General features: G+C 35.4%; 1 protein-coding gene across 2 annotated transcripts in view; it reads left to right on the top strand.

The window, feature by feature from the left end:
* LRCH2 (leucine rich repeats and calponin homology domain containing 2) overlaps window positions 1–22,044 on the top strand; it is a 194,514-nt gene that overhangs the window by 131,509 nt on the left and 40,961 nt on the right. For both annotated transcript variants that reach the window (XM_077146764.1, XM_077146765.1), the window contains exons 13-14: window positions 18,140–18,188; window positions 18,268–18,384. In XM_077146764.1, coding sequence (XP_077002879.1) covers window positions 18,140–18,188; window positions 18,268–18,384 — 166 coding nt within the window. The remainder of the gene's footprint in view (window positions 1–18,139; window positions 18,189–18,267; window positions 18,385–22,044) is intronic.

Consider the following 22,044-nt stretch of genomic DNA (forward strand, 5'->3'; position numbering starts at 1 on the left):
ATCTCTTTATAAATTCTGGATACTAGACCTTTATCTGATATGTCGTTTCCAAATATTGTCTCCCATTGTGTAGGCTATCTTTCTACTTTCTTGATGAAGTTCTTTGATGCACAAAAGTGTTTAATTTTGAGGAGCTCCCATTTCTTTCTTTCTTTCTTTCTTCAGTGCTCTTGCTTTAGGTTTAAGGTCCATAAAACCGCCTCCAATTGTAAGTTTCATAAGATATCTCCCTACGTTTTCCTCTAACTGTTTTATGGTCTTAGACCTAATGTTTAGAACTTTAATCCGTTTTGAGTTAACTTTTGTATAGGGTGTGAGATACGGGTCCTCTTTCACTTTTTGCATATGGATATCCAGTTCTCTAGGCACCATTTATTGAAGAGACTGTTCTGTCCCAGGTGAATTGGCTTGACTGCCTTATCAAAGATCAAATGTCCATAGATGAGAGGGTCTATATCTGAGCACTCTATTCGATTCCATTGGTCAATATATCTATCTTTAAGCCAATACCATGCTGTTTTGACCACTGTAGATTCATAATATACCTTAAAGTCTGGCAGCGTGAGACCTCCAGCTTTGTTTTTTTCACTCAAGATACTTTTAGCAATTCGGGGCACCCTGCCCTTCCAGATAAATTTCCTTATTGGTTTTTCTATTTCTGAAAAATAAGTTGTTGGGATTTTGATTGGTATTGCATTGAATCTGTAAATCAATTTAGGTAGGATTGACATCTTAACTATATTTAGTCTTCCAATCCATGAACACGGTATGCCCTTCCATCTATTTAGGTCTTCTGTGATTTCTTTTAACAGTTTTTTTGTAGTTTTCTTTGTATAGGTTTTTTGTCTCTTTAGTTAAATTTATTCCTAGGTATTTTATTCTTTTAGTTGCAATTGTAAATGGAATTTGTTTCTTGTTTTCCCCCTTAGCTTGATCATTGCTAGTGTATAGAAATGCTACAGATTTTTGAATGTTGATCTTGTAACCTGCTACTTTGCTGTACTAATTTATTAGCTCTAGTAGTTTTATTGTGGATTTTTCCGGGTTTTCGACGTATAGTATCATATCGTCTGCAAACAGTGATAGTTTTACTTCTTCCTTTCCAATTTTGATGCCTTGTATTTCTTTTTCTTGTCTAATTGCTCTGGCTAGAACCTCCAACACGATGTTGAAGCATAGTGGTGATAATGGACATCCTTGTCTTGTTCCTGATCTTAGAGGGAAAGTTTTCAATTTTTCCCCATTGAGGATAGTATTAGCTGTGGGTTTTTCATATATTCCCTCTATCATTTTAAGGAAGTTCCCTTGTATTCCTGTCCTTTGAAGTGTTTTCAACAGGAAAGGATGTTGAATCTTGTCAAATGCCTTCTCTGCATCAATTGAGATGATCATGTGATTTTTCTGCTTTGATTTGTTGATATGGTGTATTACATTAATTGATTTTCTTATGTTGAACCATCCTTGCATACCTGGGATGAATCCTACTTGATCATGATGTATAATTCTTTTAATATGCTGTTGGATTCAATTTGCTAGAATTTTGTTGAGGATTTTTGCATCTATATTCATTAGAGAGATGGGTCTGTAGTTTTCTTTTTTTGTAACATCTTTGCCTGGTTTTGGTATGAAGGTGATGTTGGCTTCATAGAATGAATTAGGCAGCTTTCCCTCCACTTCAATTTTTTTGAAGAGTTTGAGGAGAGTTGGTACTAATTCTTTCTGGAATGTTTGGTAGAATTCACAGGTGAAGCCGTCTGGTCCTGGACTTTTCTTTTTAGGAAGCTTTTGAATGACTGATTCAATTACTTTACTTGTGATTGGTTTGTTGAGGTCATCTATTTCTTCTTGAGTCAAAGTTGGTTGTTCATGCCTTTCCAGGAACCCGTCCATTTCATCTACATTGTTGTATTTATTAGCGTAAAGTTGTTCATAGTATCCTGTTATTACCTCCTTTATTTCTGTGAGGTCAGTGGTTATGTCTCCTCTTCCATTTCTGATCTTATTTGTTTGCGTCCTCTCTCTTCTTCTTTTTGTCAATCTTGCTAAGGGCCCATCAATCTTATTGATTTTCTCATAGAACCAACTTCTGGTCTTATTGATTTTCTCTATTGTTTTCAATTTCATTTATTTCTGCTCTAATCTTTGTTATTTCTTTCCTTTTGCTTGCTTTGGGGTTAGTTTGCTGTTCTTTCTCCACTTCTTCCAAGTGGACAGTTAATTCCTGAATTGTTGCCTTTTCTTCTTTTCTGATATAGGCATTTAGGGCAATAAATTTCCCTCTTAGCACTGCCTTTGCTGCATCCCATAGGTTTTGATATGTTGTGTTTTCATTTTCATTCGCCTCAAGGTATTTACTAATTTCTCTTGCAATTTCTTCCTTGACCCACTCGTTGTTTAAGAGTGTGTTGTTGAGCCTCCACGTATTTGTGAATTTTCTGGCACTCCGCCTATTATTGATTTCCAACTTCATTCCTTTATGATCCGAGAAAGTGTTGTGTATGATTTCAATCTTTTTAAATTTGTTAAGACTTGCTTTGTGACCCAGCATATGGTCTATCTTTGAGAATGATCCATGAGCACTTGAGAAAAAGGTGTATCCTGCTGTTGTGGAATGTAATGTCCTATAAATGTCTGTTAAGTCTAGCTCATTTATTGTAATATTCAAATTCTCAGTTTCTTTATTGATCCTCTGTCTGGATGTTCTGTCCATTGATGAGAATGGTGAGTTGAAGTCTCCAACTATTATGGTATATGTGTCTGTTTCCCTTTTCAGTGTTTGCAGTGTATTCCTCACGTATTTGGGGGCGTTCTGGTTTGGTGCATAAATATTTATGATTGTTATGTCTTCTTGTTTAATTGTTCCTTTTTTTAGTAGATAGTGTCCTTCTTTGTCTCTTTTAACTGTTTTACATTTGAAGTCTAATTTGTTCGATATTAGTATAGCTACTCCTGCTCTTTTCTGGTTGTTATTTGCATGAAATATGTTTTCCCAACCTTTCACTTTCAACCTATGTTTATCTTTGGGTCTAAGATGTGTTTCCTGTAGACAGCATATAGAAAGATCCTGTGTTTTAATCCATTCTGCCAGTCTATGTCTTTTGATTGGGGAATTCAGTCCATTGACATTTAGTGTTATTACTGTTTGGATAATATTTTCCTCTAACATTTTGCCTTTTGTATTATATATATCATATCTGATTTTCCTTCTTTCTACACTCTTCTCCATACCTCTCTCTTCTGTCTTTTTGTATCTGACTCTAGTGCTCCCTTTAGTATTTCTTGCAGAGCTGGTCTCTTGGTCACAAATTCTCTCAGTGACTTTTTGCCTGAAAATGTTTTAATTTCTCCCTCATTTTTGAAGGACAATTTTGCTGGATATAGAAGTCTTGGTTGGCAGTTTTTCTCTTTAGTAATTTAAATATATCATCCCACTGTCTTCTAGCTTCCATGGTTTCTGCTGAGAAATCTACACATAGTCTTACTGGGTTTCCCTGGTATGTGATGGATTGTTTTTCTCTTGCTGCTTTCAGCATCCTTTCTTTCTCTTTGACCTCTGACATTCTAACTAGTATGTGTCTTGGAGAACGCCTATTTGGGTCTGTTCTCTTTGGGGTGCGCTGCACTTCTTGGATCTGTAATTTTAGGTCTTTCATAAGAGTTGGGAAATGTTCAGTGATAATTTTTTCCATTAGTTTTTCTCCTCCTTTTCCCTTCTCTTCTCCTTCTGGGACACCCACAACACGTATATTTGTGCGCTTCATATTGTCATTCAGTTCCCTGATCCCCTGCTCAAATGTTTCATTCTTTTCCCTATAGTTTCTGTTTCTTTTTGGAATTCAGATGTTCTATCCTCCAGTTCACTAATTCTCACTTCTGTCTCTTTAAATCTACCATTGTAGGTATCCATTGTTTTTTCCATCTTTTCTACTTTGTCCTTCACTCCCATAAGTTCTGTGATTTGTTTTTTCAGACTTTCCATTACTTCTTTTTGTTCAATCCATGTCTTCTTCATGTCCTCCCTCAATTTATTGATTAGGTTTTTGAAGAGGTTTTCCATTTCTGTTCGTATATTCAGCATTTGTTGTCTCAGCTCCTGTATCTCATTTGAACTATTGGTTTGTTCCTTTGACTGGGCCATCTTCAATTTTCCGAGCGTGATCTGTTATTTTCTGCTCGCGTCTGGGCATTTAATCAGATTTCCCTGGGTGTGGGACCCAGCAGGTTGAAATATTTTTCTGTGAAATCTCTGGGCTCTGTTTTTCTTATCCTGCCCAGTAGGTGGCGCTCATGGCGCTCGTCTGCCTGTGCGTCCCACCAGTAAAAGATGTTGTGGCTCCTTTAACTTTGGAAAATTCTCGCTGTGGGGGCGGGTCACCAGCTGAAGCGGCTTGGGGGAGTGCCGATCCGAATCTTCCAGCCGGCCCGGTAACCCGCGCGTGGGGGGGGGCGCCGGCCGCCGCGGCTTGGGGGAGTGCCTATCCAACATTCCCAGCCGGACCGGGAAGCCACGTGAGTGGAAGGGACCCCGGTCACTGGCCTCCGCGACTTGGGGGACCTCCAATCCAATTCTCCCAGCTGGTCTGGGGGGCTGCGCGTGGGGGGGGCGCCAGCCGCCGTGGCTTGAGGGGACCACCTGTCCAATTCTCCCAGCCGGCCCGGGAAGGAGGGAGGGAGGGACTCCGGCCGCCAGCTGCCCCGGCCCGGGGAAGCGCACGCCACTCGGTGATCTCACCGCAGCGGATTCTCCCTGCCGGTTCAGCCGTTCCAGAATGGGGTACGCTGTCTTTTTGGTCTCTGTTGTGGCTCCGGGAGCTGTTCTGTACCGTTTCTATTTCTTTAATAGCTGTTCTGGAGGAGGAACTAAGACCCACGCATCTTACTAAGCCGCCATCTTCTCCGGAAGTCCCCGCTTAGTTTTGTTTTTGAGAGCCTAAGCATGAGCTTATCTTTCAAACTTTTGATATGGTTATCCTCCAAAAGTTTGTATCAGTTTACATTCCCACAAGTATTGAATGGTTCTCTTTACCCCCCGTGTTTTTAACACTGTACATTACAAATCTATCTAATCTTTTCCAGTCTGATGAGAACAAATTATATCTGAATGCTCTATTTTCCATTTCAGTGATTAAATTAGTGAAGTTGAATATTTCATGTTTTTATAGTCCATTTATATTTCTTCTTTTGTGATTTGCTTAAGCCATATCTCTTCCATTCAGAAGAAATACTTTGTATGATTTGAATTCTTTAATATATTGAGATTTTTTATGGTCTTGTGTGTAGTCTATCATTTTAAAAGTTCTTTGTGAGCTTGAAAAGAGTTGGCATTCTGTGGTTAATGTTTACAGTATTGTTTAACTATCAGTTAAATCAAGTCAATTGATAGTATTGTTTACATCTTCTATATCTTACTGCTTTTCTGTCTCCTTGTTCTATCAGTTATTAAGAAAAAGGTATTGAAATTTCTAACCTCAATTATGGATTGGTCTATATTTCCTTACAGTGCTTTCACTTTTTTTCCTTCATATCTTCTGAAGTTCTATTATTAGGTGTATTGATGTTTTTTATTATAATGTCCTCTTGGGGAATTGACACATTGTCCTTATGAAATAACTTTCCTAATATCCCTGATGACATTCTTTGCTCTGAAATCTACTTTTCTGATATTCATATAGTCACTGCAACATTGTTTTTTGAAAATTTTTAATTTTTTTAAACATAACAACATATAAACATGAACATTCTTACCATATGATCGTTCCATTCTTGGTATATAAACAATAACTCACATTATCATCACATCGTTATATATTCATCACCACAATCACCTCTCAGAACATTTGCATCAATCCAGAAAAAGAAATAAAAAGAAAAAAAGAAAAAAAATTCGTACATACCATACCCCCACCCCCTCCCCCTCATTTCAATCTACTAAATTTAACGTTTGTTCCCCCTATTATTTATTTATTTTTACTCCATATGTTTTACTCATCTATTGATAAGGTAGATAAAAGGAGCATTAGACACGAGGTTTTCACAATCACAAGTCGCATTGTGAAAGCTATATCATTATTCATCTTCAAGGAACATGGCTACGGGAACACACCTCTGTTTTCAGGCATTTCCCTCCAGCCTCTTCATTACAACTTAATTAAGAAGGTGATATCTATATAATATGTAAGAAAAACCTCCAGGATAACTTCTCGACTCTGCTTGGAATCTCTCAGCCATTGACACTTTATTTTGTCTCATTTTGCTCTTCCCCTTTTTGGTTGAGAAGGTTTTCTCAATACCTTGATGCTGAGTCCCAGGTCATTCTAGGATTTTTGTCCCATGTTGCCAGGAAGGTCCACACCCCTGGGTGTCCTGTCCCATGTAGAGAAGGGGAGGGCAGTGAGTTTGCTTGTTGTGCTGGCTGAGAGAGAGAGGCCATATCTGAGCAACAAAAGAGGTTCTCTGAAGGTGACTCCTAGGCCTAATTTTAAGTAGGCTTTGCCTATCCTTGGTGGGGTTGAGTTTTATATGAATGAACCCCAAGATTGAGGGCTCAGCCCATTGCTTTGGTTGTCCCCACTGCTTGCGAGAGTATCAGGAATTCTCCACTTGTGTAAGTTGAATTTTTCCCCTTTCTCGCCAATCCCCTAAGGAAACTTTGCAAATACTTTTTTTATTCATTGACTGCAGCATTCTTTTGATTGGTGTTAGCATGATATCTCTCTCCATCCTTTTATTTTTAACATGTTTGTGTCTTTGTACATAAAATGAGTTTCTTCTAGTTAGCATATGGTACCATCTTCCTTTTTATCTTTGACAGTCTGTGCTTTCTAATTGCAGTGTTTAGATCTTTTATATTTAAGATAATTATTGATATTGTTACATTCAAATCTGCCATCCTGTTATGTCCTATCTATTTTTTTGTTTCACATTTTCCTCCTTCTGTGCATTCTTTTGGATTATTATTTTTTAATTCTCATTTATATCCTTTGTGGGCTTCCTAAACCTAGCTTTTTAAAAAAATGTTTTATTATGAAAAGTAACATGTATACAAAAAGCAATAAATTTCAATACATTTTAATAAGTAGTTTTAGAGCAAATTTCAAAGTATAGTATGGGTTACACTTCCCCTATTTCATGTGTTTTGTTCTAGCTCTAAAACACTGGAGACTATAAAGAAATATCAATATAACAATCCAGTAGTCATACTCACTTGTTAAATCCTGTATTCTCTGATACCACTCCTCCTTTTCCTTTGATCATTCTTCAGGTATTAGGGATATTTTGGCAATGACCATTCTAACTTCTCCATGTTGAAAATCAGTGTCTACATTATGGGGTAGCAACTGGTTGATGCTCTTAAAGAGACAGGTAACTGGGTTTCAGGGCTTATTTGGCCTAAGAACCATCTGGAGATTATAGGATTCTGTAAAATAAACTTAGTGAGTGAAAATTTATAGAGTCTAAGATACAGCCTCAATATTCTTTAGGGTTTATAGGAGTACTGTTTGTTGGGGCTTAGCATACTATGGCATTTAGCATTATCTAGCTGAAGCTTTCTTAAGAGTGACTCTAGAATAGCCTCTTGACTCTATTTGAAATTTCTTAGCCATTGATACCTTATTTTGTTACATTTCTTTTCCTCGTTTTGTCAGGTGGGCATTGTTGATCCCATGGTACCAGGGCCATGCTCATCCCTGGGAGTCATGTCCAGTGTTGCCAGGGAGGCTTACATCCCTGTCATGTCCCATGGAGTGGGGAAAGCAATGATTTTACTTGCAAAGTTGGGCTTAGAGAGAGAGAGCCCACATCTGATCAACAAAAAAGGTTCTCTGGAAGTACCTCTTAGGCATAATTATAGGTAGGCTTAGCTTCTTCATTATAGAAATAAGTTTCATAAGAGCAAGCCTCAACATCAAGGGCTTGGTCAATTGATTAGAGTCCTAATGTTTGAGAGTGTAAGGGATTTCCCAGGTGGGAAAGCTTAATAGTTCCATATTTTTTCTCCAGGCCCTCAAGGGGCTTTGCCAATATTTTTTAATGATCTGCCCAACATACTCTGGAATGTATGTGAGTATTACATTAATCTATACAAAGTTGCCAGACCTCATTCCCAATTCAAGGCTCCATGCATTCAGGTTGTTTTAATGAACTGGCCAGACAGGTTAATTTGATTGTATGCAACAGAAAATTTAGGTTTTGGAAAAAACACACCTCTCTTCCTTTGGTTTTATACAGTAGGTGAAGTTCTGAAATACAGACAGTATCATCTTTTACCCTGTATTCTGATTTACTTTAGTCCCAACCAGATCGGCTTCATTTTTATCTCTAATTGAAGCCTGTAATCTTATTTGGTTTCTTTCACAGTTGCTGTATATAGAAATGCTGACTTTCATAGCAGCAGAACTCCATTTCTTCTCAGGTGTCACACAGATACCCAAAGTTCTCGGAATAACCATGTTATACACATATAGCACTGCCTCAGAATTTTAAAATAGCACTTAAATCTCAGAAATAGATGTGACTGCTGTAAGAGCTTATAAACTAGATCCCAATTTTCTTATAAGTATTTTCTAAAAGAGATCAGTCATGCAATATTTGTCCTTTTGTCAGGTTTATTTTGCTCAACATAACGTCCTCATAGTTCAGTCACCTTGTTACATGCCTCATGACCTCACTCCTTTCTGTAGCTGCCCAATATTCCATCATATGTATCCACCGCAGTTCACCCTTCTGCTTCTCAGTCAATGAGAATGGCCAGCTCCATCCATTGAGTATCATGAATAATGTCGCCAGAAACATCAGAATGCAAATGTCACTTAGAGTCCCTGCTTTCAGTCCTTTTGAGTATATTCCCAGTCACAGGATTGACTATTCATATGGCAAATCCATATTTAGCATCCTACATTATCCTCTGCAGGGGCTGCCCCATTCTGCTACCCTACCAAAACTGAATAGGTATACCTCTCTCTCCACATTTACTGTAGCACCTGAATATTTCTGTTTATGTATTTTGAATATGCAGATTTTGTTGAAATATATTCATATAGCATACATTCTATCCAAAATAAGCAATGTTTCACAGTACCATTAGTTGTACAATCATCTTCACTCTCAATTTTACACAAATTTTCATTACCCCAAAGAGAAAAATAACAGATAGACATACCCACAACAAAGAGAAAATCCAAAACTCCCCTTAACTCTTGTCCCACCCCCAATTATTTACCCGTAGTATTATTGTGATATTACTGGTGTATTGCTGCAATAAGTAGTTTTTCCCTATATACCTCTAGTATTAACTCTTTGTATAAATGTCATACTTTTTGAAGTAGTTCATGCAAGAATTTACTTATATTTGTAGTGCTTGTCAGTGAGGTACATAGCTCTAAACAACCCCTTACCATCATATTCACTTTGACTATGGCACTATTACTTATAAACCCACTAATGAACTACCATCACCTCTATCCATTCCCATACTTATAAGTTCAATCTCACTAACTAGTGTGTACATATAAGGTAGCCATTCCCCCTTGTCTGGCTTCTGTCTCTCTTTAGATCCCCTTTTAAGATTCCTCTGAGTTTACATTTTCCAGGGTATTCATATTAATGAATTCATACAGAATCTATCCATTTTTGTCTGGCTTATTTCACTCAGCGTTATATCCTCAAGTTCATCCATGTTGTCATGTGCTTTAGGACCTCATTTCTCCTTACTGCTGTGTAAAATACCATTGTGTGTTTGGAATAAAAACATTTGGTTTTACATTTATTTTGTCTGACATTAGAATAGCTATTCCTGCTTTCTTTTAGTTACAGCTTGTGTAGATTATCTTTTTCCATCCTTTTATTTTCAGTCTATTTGTGTCCGTGGGTTTAAGACGAGTCTCTTGTAAACAGTATATAGATTTTTTAATACATTCTTCCGATTTGTACCTTTTAACTAGTGAGTTTATTCCATCACCACTCCATGTTATTACTGTAAAGGCAGTACCTGAATATACCATTTTATCCTTTGATTTTTATTTTTCAGATCTGTATATTTTTCCCTCTCTTCCTTTTTATTCTTGAAGTTACCTGTACTATAATGCTCTCCAATTCTGTGCCCTCCTCCAGACCTCTCTCTCCTGTTTTTTTGTTTTTCTTTTCAGCCAGTCAAGCTCCCTTTAGTATTCTCTTGTTAACAAATTCTCTCGGCATTTCTTTGTGAAAATTTTAATATCTCTCACTTTTTTTTTACATTATATATATTTTTTGTGAAAAATCACGTATATGAAAAAAGCAATACATTTCAAAACACAGCACAGCAATTAGTTGTGGAACAGATTTCAGAGTTTGGTATGGCTTACAGTTCCACAATTTAAAGTTTTTATTTCTGACTGCTCTAAGATACTGGAGACTAAAAGAAATATCAATATAATGATTCAGCACTCATACTCATTTGTTAAACGCTACTTTCTCTGTATAATTCCACCATCACCTTTGATCTGTCTCCCACTCTTTAGGGGTATTTGGGCTATGCCCATTCTAACTTTTCATGTTGGAAGGGGCTGTCAATAATATGGGATAAGCAGATGGAGCTAGTTGATGTGGGAGAGGCTGACCCCTCTGCATTTCAGGACTTAATCTGGTACAGGGACCCATCTGGAGGTTGTAAGTTTCTAGAAAGTTACCCTAGTACATGGGATCTTTGCAGAATCTTATATAACTCCCTAGGTGTTCTTTAGGATTGGCAGGAATGATTTTGGTTGGGGTTTGGCAAGTTATGATAGTAGCAATGTCTAACTGAAGCGTGGTTGAGTGACCTCCAGAGTAGCCTCTTGACTCTGAACTCTCTCAGCCACTGATACGTTAGTTCTTACACTTCTTTTCCCCTTTAGGTTAGGATGTCATTGTTGATCCCACAGTACCAGGGCCAGGCTCATCCCTGTGACTCATCTCCCACACCTCCAGGAAGTCTTTCACTCTTGGATGTCATGTCCCATGTAGGGGGGAGGGTAATGGTTTCACTTGCACAGTTGTCTCCCTCACTTTCAAAGGACAGCTTTGCTGGATAAAGAATTTTTGGCTGGAAATTTTCTTCTCTTTCAGATTCTTAAATTTGTCATACCACTGCCTTCTCGCCTCCATTGTGCCTATTGGGTAATCCGAAGATAGTCTTATGTGACTTCCCTTGTATTTGGTGAATAGCTCTATTCTTCCTGCATTCAGGACTTTCTGATTCTGTTCAGCATTTGGCAGTCTGATTAGTATGTGTCTTGGAGTAGATGTATTTGGATTTATTCTATTTGGAGTTCATTGGGCTTCTTTGATTTGAATATTTATGCCTTTTATAAGGGTTGGGAAGTTTTCCCTAATTATATCCTCAAATAATCTTCCTAGCCCTTTACTATTCTCTTCTCCTTCTGGGACACTAATGATTCTTATATTTGTGTACCTCATGCTCCCCATCATTTCCCTAAGATCCAATTGAAATTTTTCCATCTTTTACATCCTTTTTTTTTTGCGCATTCAAATTCAGTTGTCCTTTTCTCTAGTTTGCTTATTTTTTCTTCTGCATCTTCAAATCTGCTGGGGTTTCTCTAGTATATATTTTGGCTTTCAAAAATAGGAATTTATTAAGTTGCAAGTTTATAATTCTAAATCCATGAAAATGTCCCAATTAAGGCAAGGCTACAAAAATGTCCAAATTAAGGCATCCAAGGAAAGATACCTGATTTTTGGGATTTTTCTCTCTCAGTTGGAAAGGCTCATGGTGACATCTGCACCTTTCTCTCCAGGCTTCTTCAGTGGCTTCCCCAGGACTCTCTCCATCCTGTTGGCTCTGTTAGTTCTGGTGGCTATAAAGCTTTTTTGAAAATGGTTCCCTATTAAAGGGCTCTAGTAAGAAACACTACCTTGGATGGGTAGAGGCACATCTCCATAGAAACCATCTAATCAAAAGTTACTACCCACAATTGGGTGGGCCATATCTCTATGGAAACAATCAAAAGCTCCCACAGCAGCAATATTAAATGAGGATTATAGGATATAGCTTTTCTGGGGTACATAATAGCTTCAAACAATCACATTCTACCCTTTCGACCTCCAAAAGACATGTTCTTTTCAAATGCAAAGTACGTTAATTCTATAACAATATCATAAATTTTTAAAACATTTCAGTACAATACAAATATAATAGAAAGTCAGAACAGTAGAATATCTCATCAAAATCAGCTCCAGGCATAGTCTGTCTGTTCTAAGACAAAATTTTCCTCTGGTTCTGGATCTGTAAAACTCAGAACAAGTTATCTGCTGCTGATCTACAAAGGAGGAATAGTCACAGGATACATATTCCCATTTCTGTAGGGAAAATTTGGAGGGAACACAGGGATCACTGCACACATACAGTTCTGAAAATCTTCAGGGCAAATATGTCCAAATTAAGGCATCCAGGGAAAGATTCCTTGGTTCAAGAATGCTGATGATGTTAGGGATTTCTCTCTCAGCCAGAAAGGTACATGGCAACATCTACTAGCTTTCTTCCAGGTTTCCTCAATGTATTCCCTGGGGCTCTGTCCACTGTATTGGCCCCATTGGTTCTGGTGTCTCCCTATAGTATATTTTTAGTGTGAGCTACAGTTTCTTTCATTTCTGTTATTTTTCTATTTATTCTTTTAAATTCTTCTTTATGCTCTTCTAGTATCTTCTTGATATCCTTTATGCCTTTAATCAAAGGAACTTGTTTGGGAGAGAATCTGCTTGTGGACACAATGGATCTTTTACTGACCTGTGGGCTGAATATTTTAACTACCCTTGCTCACAGCCAGCTCTGGAGTGTCTGGTGGTGATGCATGGGTCACTCCCTCATCCCTGCCTGTCTGCATGCCTGGAACTCTTTGGGCTTCCGTGGTGGTAGGATAGAAACTGTGGGACCCAGGGAGTTTCCTTTGCTGGCCAGTTGTCAGCTCAGTTCAGTTGTTTGTAACCCCTTTCTCATGAGGAGAGAACCCAAGTCTAAGCCAAAACTAGTCACCCCCAGCAGCCTGCTTCTGGGGTGGGCATTAGGCACTGTGCTCCACAAGGTCTCTGTGCATTGGTATACCAAGTCTGCTGGCTTATGTGTTCCCCACAGGAACTCCTGGCTGTAGAGCTGAGAGGGAAATTCTCTTAAGCTGATATGGTGGTGGGAGTGTGAGAGCGCAGTTGTCCTTCAGCTCCCCTTCCTGCCCATATGTTGCAGCCTGCCCCAGGTGCAGATAAACTGATCCCGTCCTCTTGATTGTAATTTCTTTGCTTTCTCATCCCGATCCTCCCTATATAATATAGAAGACCCTCTCTGGTCATTTGTACCCTGGAATCATTGTCTTGGTCATTTTTCTGTCAGTTGTTCCATGGAGCAGGGGTGAACTCGGCCTATCCCTATTCTGCCATCTTCTTGGATTTTCAACCATAACATATTTTTTTCTTTCTATTTCTTCTGGAGTGATGTAGGTGCGACTTTTTGTTTATGTTATTTTAGTGGTGGTTTAGGGTTTATAATATAATATTTAACTTTTTACAGTCTACATTCAAGTTGTATTATGCCATTTCATGAATCGTATGGGAACCTTCAACAGTATACTTCATTTTCTTCCCTCCTGGTCTTTTTAATGTTGTTGTCATTTATTTTACTTCCATATATGTTATAAAACCCAAAATACATTTTTTTAACTTTTTTTTATTGTGTAATATAACATATATAGAAAGCAAAGAAAGAAAAAAGCAGTAGTTTTCAAAGCACTCTTCAACAAGTAGTTACAGGACAGATGCCAGAGTTTGTCATGGGCTACCATAGGATCCTCTTAGATTTTTCCTTCTAGCTGCTCCAGAATATAGGAGGCTAGAAGGAATAAATATTATTTATCATCACAATCGACTTTTTTCTGAAAAATAATATATATACAAAAAAGCAATAAATTTCAAAGCACAGCACAACAATTAGTTGTAGAACAGATTTTGGAGTTTGGTATGTGTTACAGTTCCACAATTTTAGGTTTTTACTTCTAGCTGCTACTTTAAGATACTGGAGACTAAAAGAAATAGCAATTTAATGGTTCAGCAATCATATTTGTTTGTTAAACCCTACCTTGTCTGTGTAACTCCACTATCACCTTTGATTTTTTAGGGGTTTTTGGGTTATGGCCATTCTAACTTTTTCATGTTGGAAGGGACTGTCAATAATATGGGGTAGCTAATGTTCTGGAGAGGCTGGCCTTCTAGGTTCCAGGGACCCATCTGGAGGTTGTAGGTTTCTGGAAAGTTACCCTAGTTCATGGAATCTTTGTAGAATTTTATATATTGCCCTAGGTGTTCTTTAGTATTGGCTGGAATGGTTTTGGTTGGGGTTTGACAAGTTATGATAGGTAGCAGTGTCTAACTGAAGCTTGTGTAAGAGTGACCTCCAGAGTAGCCTCTCCACTCTATTTGAACTCTCTTAGCCACTGATACTTTATTAGTTACACTTCTTTTCCCTCTTTTGGTCAGGATTGAATTGTTGATCCCACGTGCCAGGACCAGACTCGTCCCTGGGAGTCATCTCCTGGACGCCAGGGAGACTTTCACTCGTGGATGTCATGTCCCATGTAGTGGGGAGGGCAATGATTTCTTTTGCAGAATTGGGCTTAGAGAAAGTGAGGCCTAATCTGAGCAATAAAAAGTCCTCCAGAAGTAACTCTTAGGCATGCCTATAGGTAGGCTAAGCTTCTCTACTACCTACATAAACTTCATAAGAGTAAGCCTCAAGATCAGGGGCTTGGCCTGTTGAAAACCCACAATACATTATTATTATTTTTGTTTTAATAAATTATTTTTAAGTAGATTAATCAGTATAATGTATTTTATGTTTACCCCTTTTGTTACCATCTCTATTGCTCTTTATTCCTTTGTGTAGCTCCATATTTCCACGGATACCATCTTCCTTCTACTTGAAAGAAATACTTTATTTTTTTTTTTACTGTAATCTGCTGTTGTTGAATCCTTTCAGCTTTTGTATATATGAAAAGTTCTTTATTTCATTTTCATTTTTGAAAGATATCTTTTCTAGTATAAAATTCTAGGTTGGCCTTTTTTTTGTTATAGCACCTTCAAGATTTTTCATCACTGTCCTCTGGATGACATTGTTTCATTTGATAAGTCTCCTGTAATTACTATCTTTGTTCCTCCTAATGTGTCCTCTGTTTCCTTTTAACATCTTCTCTTTATCACTGATTTTGTTTTTGGTTTTTTTATGTTTTTATTTTTTTTTTATTACTGGTTTTGTTATTTGATTCTTTTTTTATCTTAGGGTAATTTCCTTCACGTTTCTTTTGCTAGGAGTTCTTTAAATTTCTCGGATTTGCAGGTTTATTCCTTTCATGAAATTGAATAATTTGAGGCTATTTCTTCATATCTTTTTCTGTCCCCTGACTCCTCCTCTTCTTCTGGAATTCTGGTTGTATGTATATTAGTATGATCACTGATTTTCTATTCGTTCTTCAATATATATTTTTTTCTTTTTGATGTTTGATTTTGTCTAGTTTTTTTTACTGTGTATTCCAGTTCATTAATCATTTCTCATGAAATGAAATAGCTAATCTGCAGTTTATGCCATCATTTATTTTATTTTCAGATGTAGTTTTTAACCTCTTGAACTTTGATTTTTATGTTTGTTTTATCATGACTCTACTTAACATGTTAATTTTTTCTTCGAGTTTCTTGAATATATGGACACAATACAATTACAACTGTTTTAAAGTCCTTCTCTATTAATTTTATCTATGCTAATTCTGAATCATTTTCATGATAGAATTTTTTCCCTCATTATAGGCCAAAGATACATTATTTTCTAGTATCATTTCATCAACCTTTTCTGGCATCTGTTTAAGTTACTTGGTATCAATTTGATATTTTATGAGACTTGGTTTTATTTGTTCCAGTGCACCAGAGAAGCATTTATTCTAAGACTAAGTTTGTTCCCCTATTAGTCAAGACCTTTTTTAAATAATCCACATAATGCCCCATGGATTATGAGGTCTTTTCCAGTCCAGGTAGTGAAAAGTGGTCTTATTCTTGGTCTTCTTTGAAGCTGGGGGTTATTCCCTCTAATTTTTTTTGTAATTCATTGCTTTGCCTGAGGTATTTCCCCTTATATATGTGGTCAGTGATCAGTATTCAGCTGAAAATGTGATCGATACCTTTGTAAATCTCTGAAGTTCTTTTTCTGGGCAGTATTATTTTCTTGGTTACTGTATCTTGTGAACTCTGTCTACCTGGACTCCAGTTCTGTCTCCTAAGTTCAGAGAGCCTGCTGGGCTCTGCCTTGTTTCCCCCACCCTGTGCTGCAGCCTCAAAATTCTCTCCATGCAGCTAGCTAGCTCAGTTATGAGCTTCACCTTTTCTTTTACCTATCTCTGAGGGACAGATGTACTTTTTTGCCTGGTAGTCAATATATTAAAATTCATCATTTCATATTTTTGTTCATTCTTTTAATTGTTTCAATCAAGGTATAAAGCTAGCCACTGTCATACTCTATTGGCCAGAAGTAAAGTCTGATTTTTACTTTTTTATATATTCAGATTTATCAGTATTTAGTTTTGATTGCTTTCTAAGTAGGCCTTCTCTACACCAATATTTAAAAATTACTGCCCATATTTTTCAGGCACTTAGTGTGATTTCGTCTTTTTTTATATTTTAATCCTTCAATCCATTAATTTTTGTATTTGGCTTCAGGTAGGTAATCTGGTTTTTGTCCTCCCTTTCTTTCCTTTTCTTGCCCTTCTCTTTCTCTTTCTTTCTGAATGCATTTTACAAATAGTTTACCAGTTAGCACTACCTCTTACATAAGCCATAATTTCCATAAATATATTAATTGTCATTTTCATCATATATTAAATTATTATATGGTAATATTTTGTGGTCCTATACTGCTCTTCCATGGAAAACCCTGCAGATTTTGGAACTAATACTATTTTATTTCTGTGATTTTATGTAATGTATTTTTTACCTGATAAGGAATGCCCCTTTATTATATATCTTTCCTCTTCTTGATCATCCATTCTTCTAAATTAACTTTGTAACTCTTTTGTCAGATTTCTAAAACAAGCCAAAATATACTTGTTGGTTTTTTTGTATTATCATTAATTTCATTTATCAGTTAAATTAAGAGAAATTATGTCTATAATATTTACTGTTTCTGCCAAATAGCTTTCTATTTGTTCAGATCGCTTAATAGACATTTGTCGTTTTATGAGACTATACATATCTAATTAAGTTTCTTCCAAGGTATTTATACTTTTCCTCCTTTTTGTGAGTGAGAATTTCCCCGATATACTTTCTAACTGGTTATAGTTGATTTATGGGAAAGCTATTAACTTTTGTGTATTTTTCTTTTACTGGTAATCTTACCTCTCTTGGATAATCATGTTTTCTATATAAGTTTTGAAAGTTTTATTTTTTTCTCTAATTTTTGTATTTCATACATTATTTTCTTTTCTTATTTTATTGTAGAGAAGTTCCATAACAGTACTGAACGATTGTGGCTCTAATTGGTGTTTTGTTTATATATTTTCCCAAAGGAACTCTTTGTTCAAATATGCCACCTCAAAACAGCTAGTATGGTATACTTCTCCCAACAAAAAAACTAAATAAAGAAATTTTCCTCCATAGCTCATGCTATATCAGAATGAAATGTTTGAGGATCATAGTCAGTAATTCAATAGGAGGAAAAAAATTCTCCTTAGAGTTCTTTGGCATTTAGTTAGAAGAAATTATTACTTTATTTTTGTAGCCTTAGGTAATTATAATTAGGTATTTATAATTTTAGGTAGTTATAATAACAAATATCCTGTGTGTTCTATGACTATATGACTCCAGATATTACATTTCTTTGGGCTATGCGAGGTCGTTAAAATAGTCCTATGCATAGGGTTGATATTAAGTAAATCATTTTGATGGTTTCTGGGCAACATCTATGAATGAGAACTTAAATATGTTTTTTAAACATTAAACTTTAGATTATTAGTTCAAAGCATAGGCATAGGTGAATTCTTTAGATTCCTGACAAAATGACAATCTTATAATGTTCTTAATGTATATCTAAGGATAATTATAAAGATTTTAATATATTACTGCATCTTTAATTGTTTAGTGTCTCAGCAGATGAAGTAAATTCACCGTTATCACCCTTCACATGGCAGGTAAAAAGGAAATTATATTATTATTACAACTATTATATTGTTTTCATTTATTTAGTTAAAAGAAATTGTCTCATTACAGCCCTTAGAAAATAGGAAGGATCAAATCGAAGTACATCAGTGGCCAGAATCTCTGCCTGTAATATGGCAGAGTGAAGAAAGGAGGCGGAGCAAACAGATTAGAAAAGAATATTTCAAGGTAGTCTATTATATTTTTATTATTTGATTTATAATGAGTAGTTTTGATTTTATCTGTTTTGTTTTGAGTCAATGACATAGGCTATCACTCTCTAATTATAAATTGTAACTGTGTATTTCTATCTTAATTTCCCACATTTATGTGATATAGGTACATAATTCAATCTACAAAATTTCAGCAATTCAGGATAATTGAGTCCATCAATCTGAACTGTGAATTACCAAATGCTTTACAAGAAAGATGAATGCATGCCACACTGCCAGTTGTAGCAATATGGAATTTTGTTTTAAAAGAATTACCCAGAAAAAGTATTTTATTGTTCTTGTTTCAATAAATTGTTTTTATGTATTTGCCTTTAACTGTTTCTATGTAAATACATGCTATTTAAAAGTGGTTCTCTAGGGCGGTGCTAAGGTGGCTCAGTGGCAGAATTCTCGCCTGCCATGCTGGAGACCCAGGTTCGATTCCTGGTGCCTGCCCATGCAAAAAAAAAAAGATGATTCTATAAATGATTAGAAGTAGTTTTTTCCCTTACATTGGAACATTTCCTTTACTTCTTGTTACCGTTGAACGTTTCTTACGAGACATTTTTACCTTAGCTAACACAATATCTCAGACTTACCTGAAGTATCCCAGATCTCCATTTTGCAGGACTCATTGAAATTTTACTGTGTGCATCTTTTTGAATATCATGTTACTATCAATTTATGGTTAACATTGCGTTAGCTCTGCTAAATTTGCAGAGGGCAGTCATCAGAATTTGGGATAATCTTCAATACTATTCAAAATCCATAATAGATGTTTCCGACAGTGCAAACAAGGTCCTCTGCTCCATGATTACCAATTCTTGTCTTTTGTTAGCATTTCTGCTTCCCAAAGCCCAAATTTTATCTAAATTCATAGTTCTGAGTCTTTTAAAAATTGTGATTATATAAATTGTAAGTAATTTGAAGTTTGTATCACTAATAAAGAGGATTACATTTCATGTTATTTTCTGTTTGGTAGAAGTCTATCTATCTGCATATTGATCTATTTCCAAGTGCCTGACTATAGCATATTTTTGGAAGTAGCCTATCATATGACCAAAACAAAAAAATTATATGTCTTATATGAATGAAAGAAAAAAATATGTCTTAGCAAGTCTGTGATTAGTTTAATCTCTCAACAATCAATTACTGAATCCTTCTAATGTGTCTTAAATTACTTGATCAATATAATAGATAAAGAAGAGATAAAAGACATGGGGAAAATGGGAAACACATCTGAGCAGAACTCTGATCAGAAATGGTGAAAATTATTTATCCTAACCCCTTACAGATTGAGTTATTTTCATTCTGGCTTTTAATTAAAAATTCCCCTCTTTTTTTCATTCAATCTTGACCAAACATACTCATTAAACTTTAATAGATAAAACATGTTGATTTACCAATGATATAGTGGAAATTTTAGTATTTCTAACTAATAAAAAAGGTTTTACAATGTTTTTGATCTCCTACTATTTTCTAGTATAATTAGTATAGTAAAACTACACAAATTTCGACTTTGTCAAAACAGTTGCATAGCACTGTTTTGCAAATATTGATTCATTTAATCTCCATATTAGATTAACATATGGAGATTAACATAACCACCATATGAGGTAAATACAGTTATTAGAATTCCTGTTTTACAGATGGGGAAATTAAAACATAGGGAGGCTAAGTAATATGCCTGAGGTTCCATAACTACTAGGTGCAGAACCAAGATTTGAATCCACAGCTTATGCTATGCTACTTCATTATCTACTGTAGATACCCTAATAATATCAAACAAATAAATATTTTCAAATAAATACTTTTATTCTTTTAAATATTTTATAGAAAGGCAGGTGAACTGCTCAATTAAAAAGTCTTAATAGAAGCCCTAGGAAGCCTTTTAAAAATAGACAATTCTTTGGTTTAATACCATCATTTGTTGATAGTATTGTCTTACTTTTTATGACTTAAATATATCTTCTATAATGTTGGTTATATTATAAAATCTCTAAGAGATCAAATGAGATATTTGAATTATTAATAACATTCAACAATTGTTGAATTGTTTTAACTTCGTCCTTAATAAAGTAGGTATAAAGATAAACTTCAGTCATTGAAGTTAAATCTGTTCAGCTGAGAAATGTTTGAAGGAGATATGCAGTTCTCCTCAGGAGTCAGAAGATGTCAGTGTTAGGACACTGTAAAGGATGAAATATGTCACCGTTTTTTCCCTAAGATGTCAAAAAAGTGTTACAAAATTGAGATACTGCACTCTAAGTCAAAACTATTATTCAGAACTGACAGTATTGTCATCATCAATTTCTCTGAAATGTCTTTCCTTCAAAGACAAAAAGGAAAATTTGTCTAAATCACATATCTCCAGAGAATAGAAAGTGTTAATTTATAGGATATATTATTGAATTTGAATTGATTTATAGTTCATTAAATATTAAAATGCAGTAATTTAGAAGAGATATTGAGATTTATATCAAATTATCACTGCGCTTACTCAGGGATGACACCTTTAGTTGAACCATGCTATGGAAGATACAGAACTTTTGTGCAGTTTTATCCTCACATATATATGACTGAGCTGTGGCATTTGGTTTCTATCCATTGCAAAATATTTATGATACTGTTATTTAGTATATTTATTGAAAGTGTATGTGAGTTTTGAAGTCCAGCTCTCCACTGTTGCTTCTTTGTTGCCAACATTAATTTTGGATAGTATTTTTTCAGGTAAGTGCTTGAAACTGAGTGAAAAATGTTTCAACATATTGGCCATATTATGTGAGCAAGAAGATAGACTGGGTTAGATTATGTGAGTAAGTAAAATAGTGGAAGAGCATTACATTAACTCTGTTATGCTCTCATGACACTGTTGTATAAATTACTACTCTTGTATAAAAAATTTAGTGTCCTTGTAGCTAAAATAAAATTGCTACATTTCTCAATGTAAAAGTGTTCTGGGAAGTACATTCCTGTATTAAATTATTATAAGGAAATTCATTAATATTATTTTAATAAGAAACTCAACAAAGTATGAAAATCTAACCTTTTGTTGATGTTTAATGTAAAAGAAATTAATGTAAAATTTCTTGTGAAAATTTGTGAATTTCTAAATGAATTTGACAATTAATGAAACAAAATAATAATTATACCAGGTTAGTTTGAAGGATTATTTGATTAATTTAAATGCCATATATATATATTTCTTCAAATGTATCTCATTACTATATAAGGAAGACTCTTACAAAAGCATATCTCATGTTATAAATGCAGTTCAGTATTTTTATTTAAATGATAACATAAGGAAATATTTTTAATGTATTTTCTATGATCATGGTTGGTTTTATACTTGAGAGGAAGTCACCTCCTGGGATTGTGAATTATCCTGATTTATTTTGAGTCAGAATTTATACAAAGTCTTTGTCCTGTGAAATTATTATAAGCCTCAGAGATTAACTGACCTTCCTGCTTGTCTAGTTTATAAACCAGGTCTTTGTTGTAGTATCCAAATTTAGGGTATTGTAAAACATCAGTAATTCAGACTATCAGAGAAAACTGTCATAATGAAAAAATGAGGCATAAAATATTTTCAAATTTATTTATATATCAGATTTGGGTTTTAGTACCTTTAAGTATG

The sequence above is a fragment of the Tamandua tetradactyla genome, chromosome X (assembly GCF_023851605.1).
Source record: "Tamandua tetradactyla isolate mTamTet1 chromosome X, mTamTet1.pri, whole genome shotgun sequence".
NCBI lineage: Eukaryota > Metazoa > Chordata > Mammalia > Pilosa > Myrmecophagidae > Tamandua > Tamandua tetradactyla.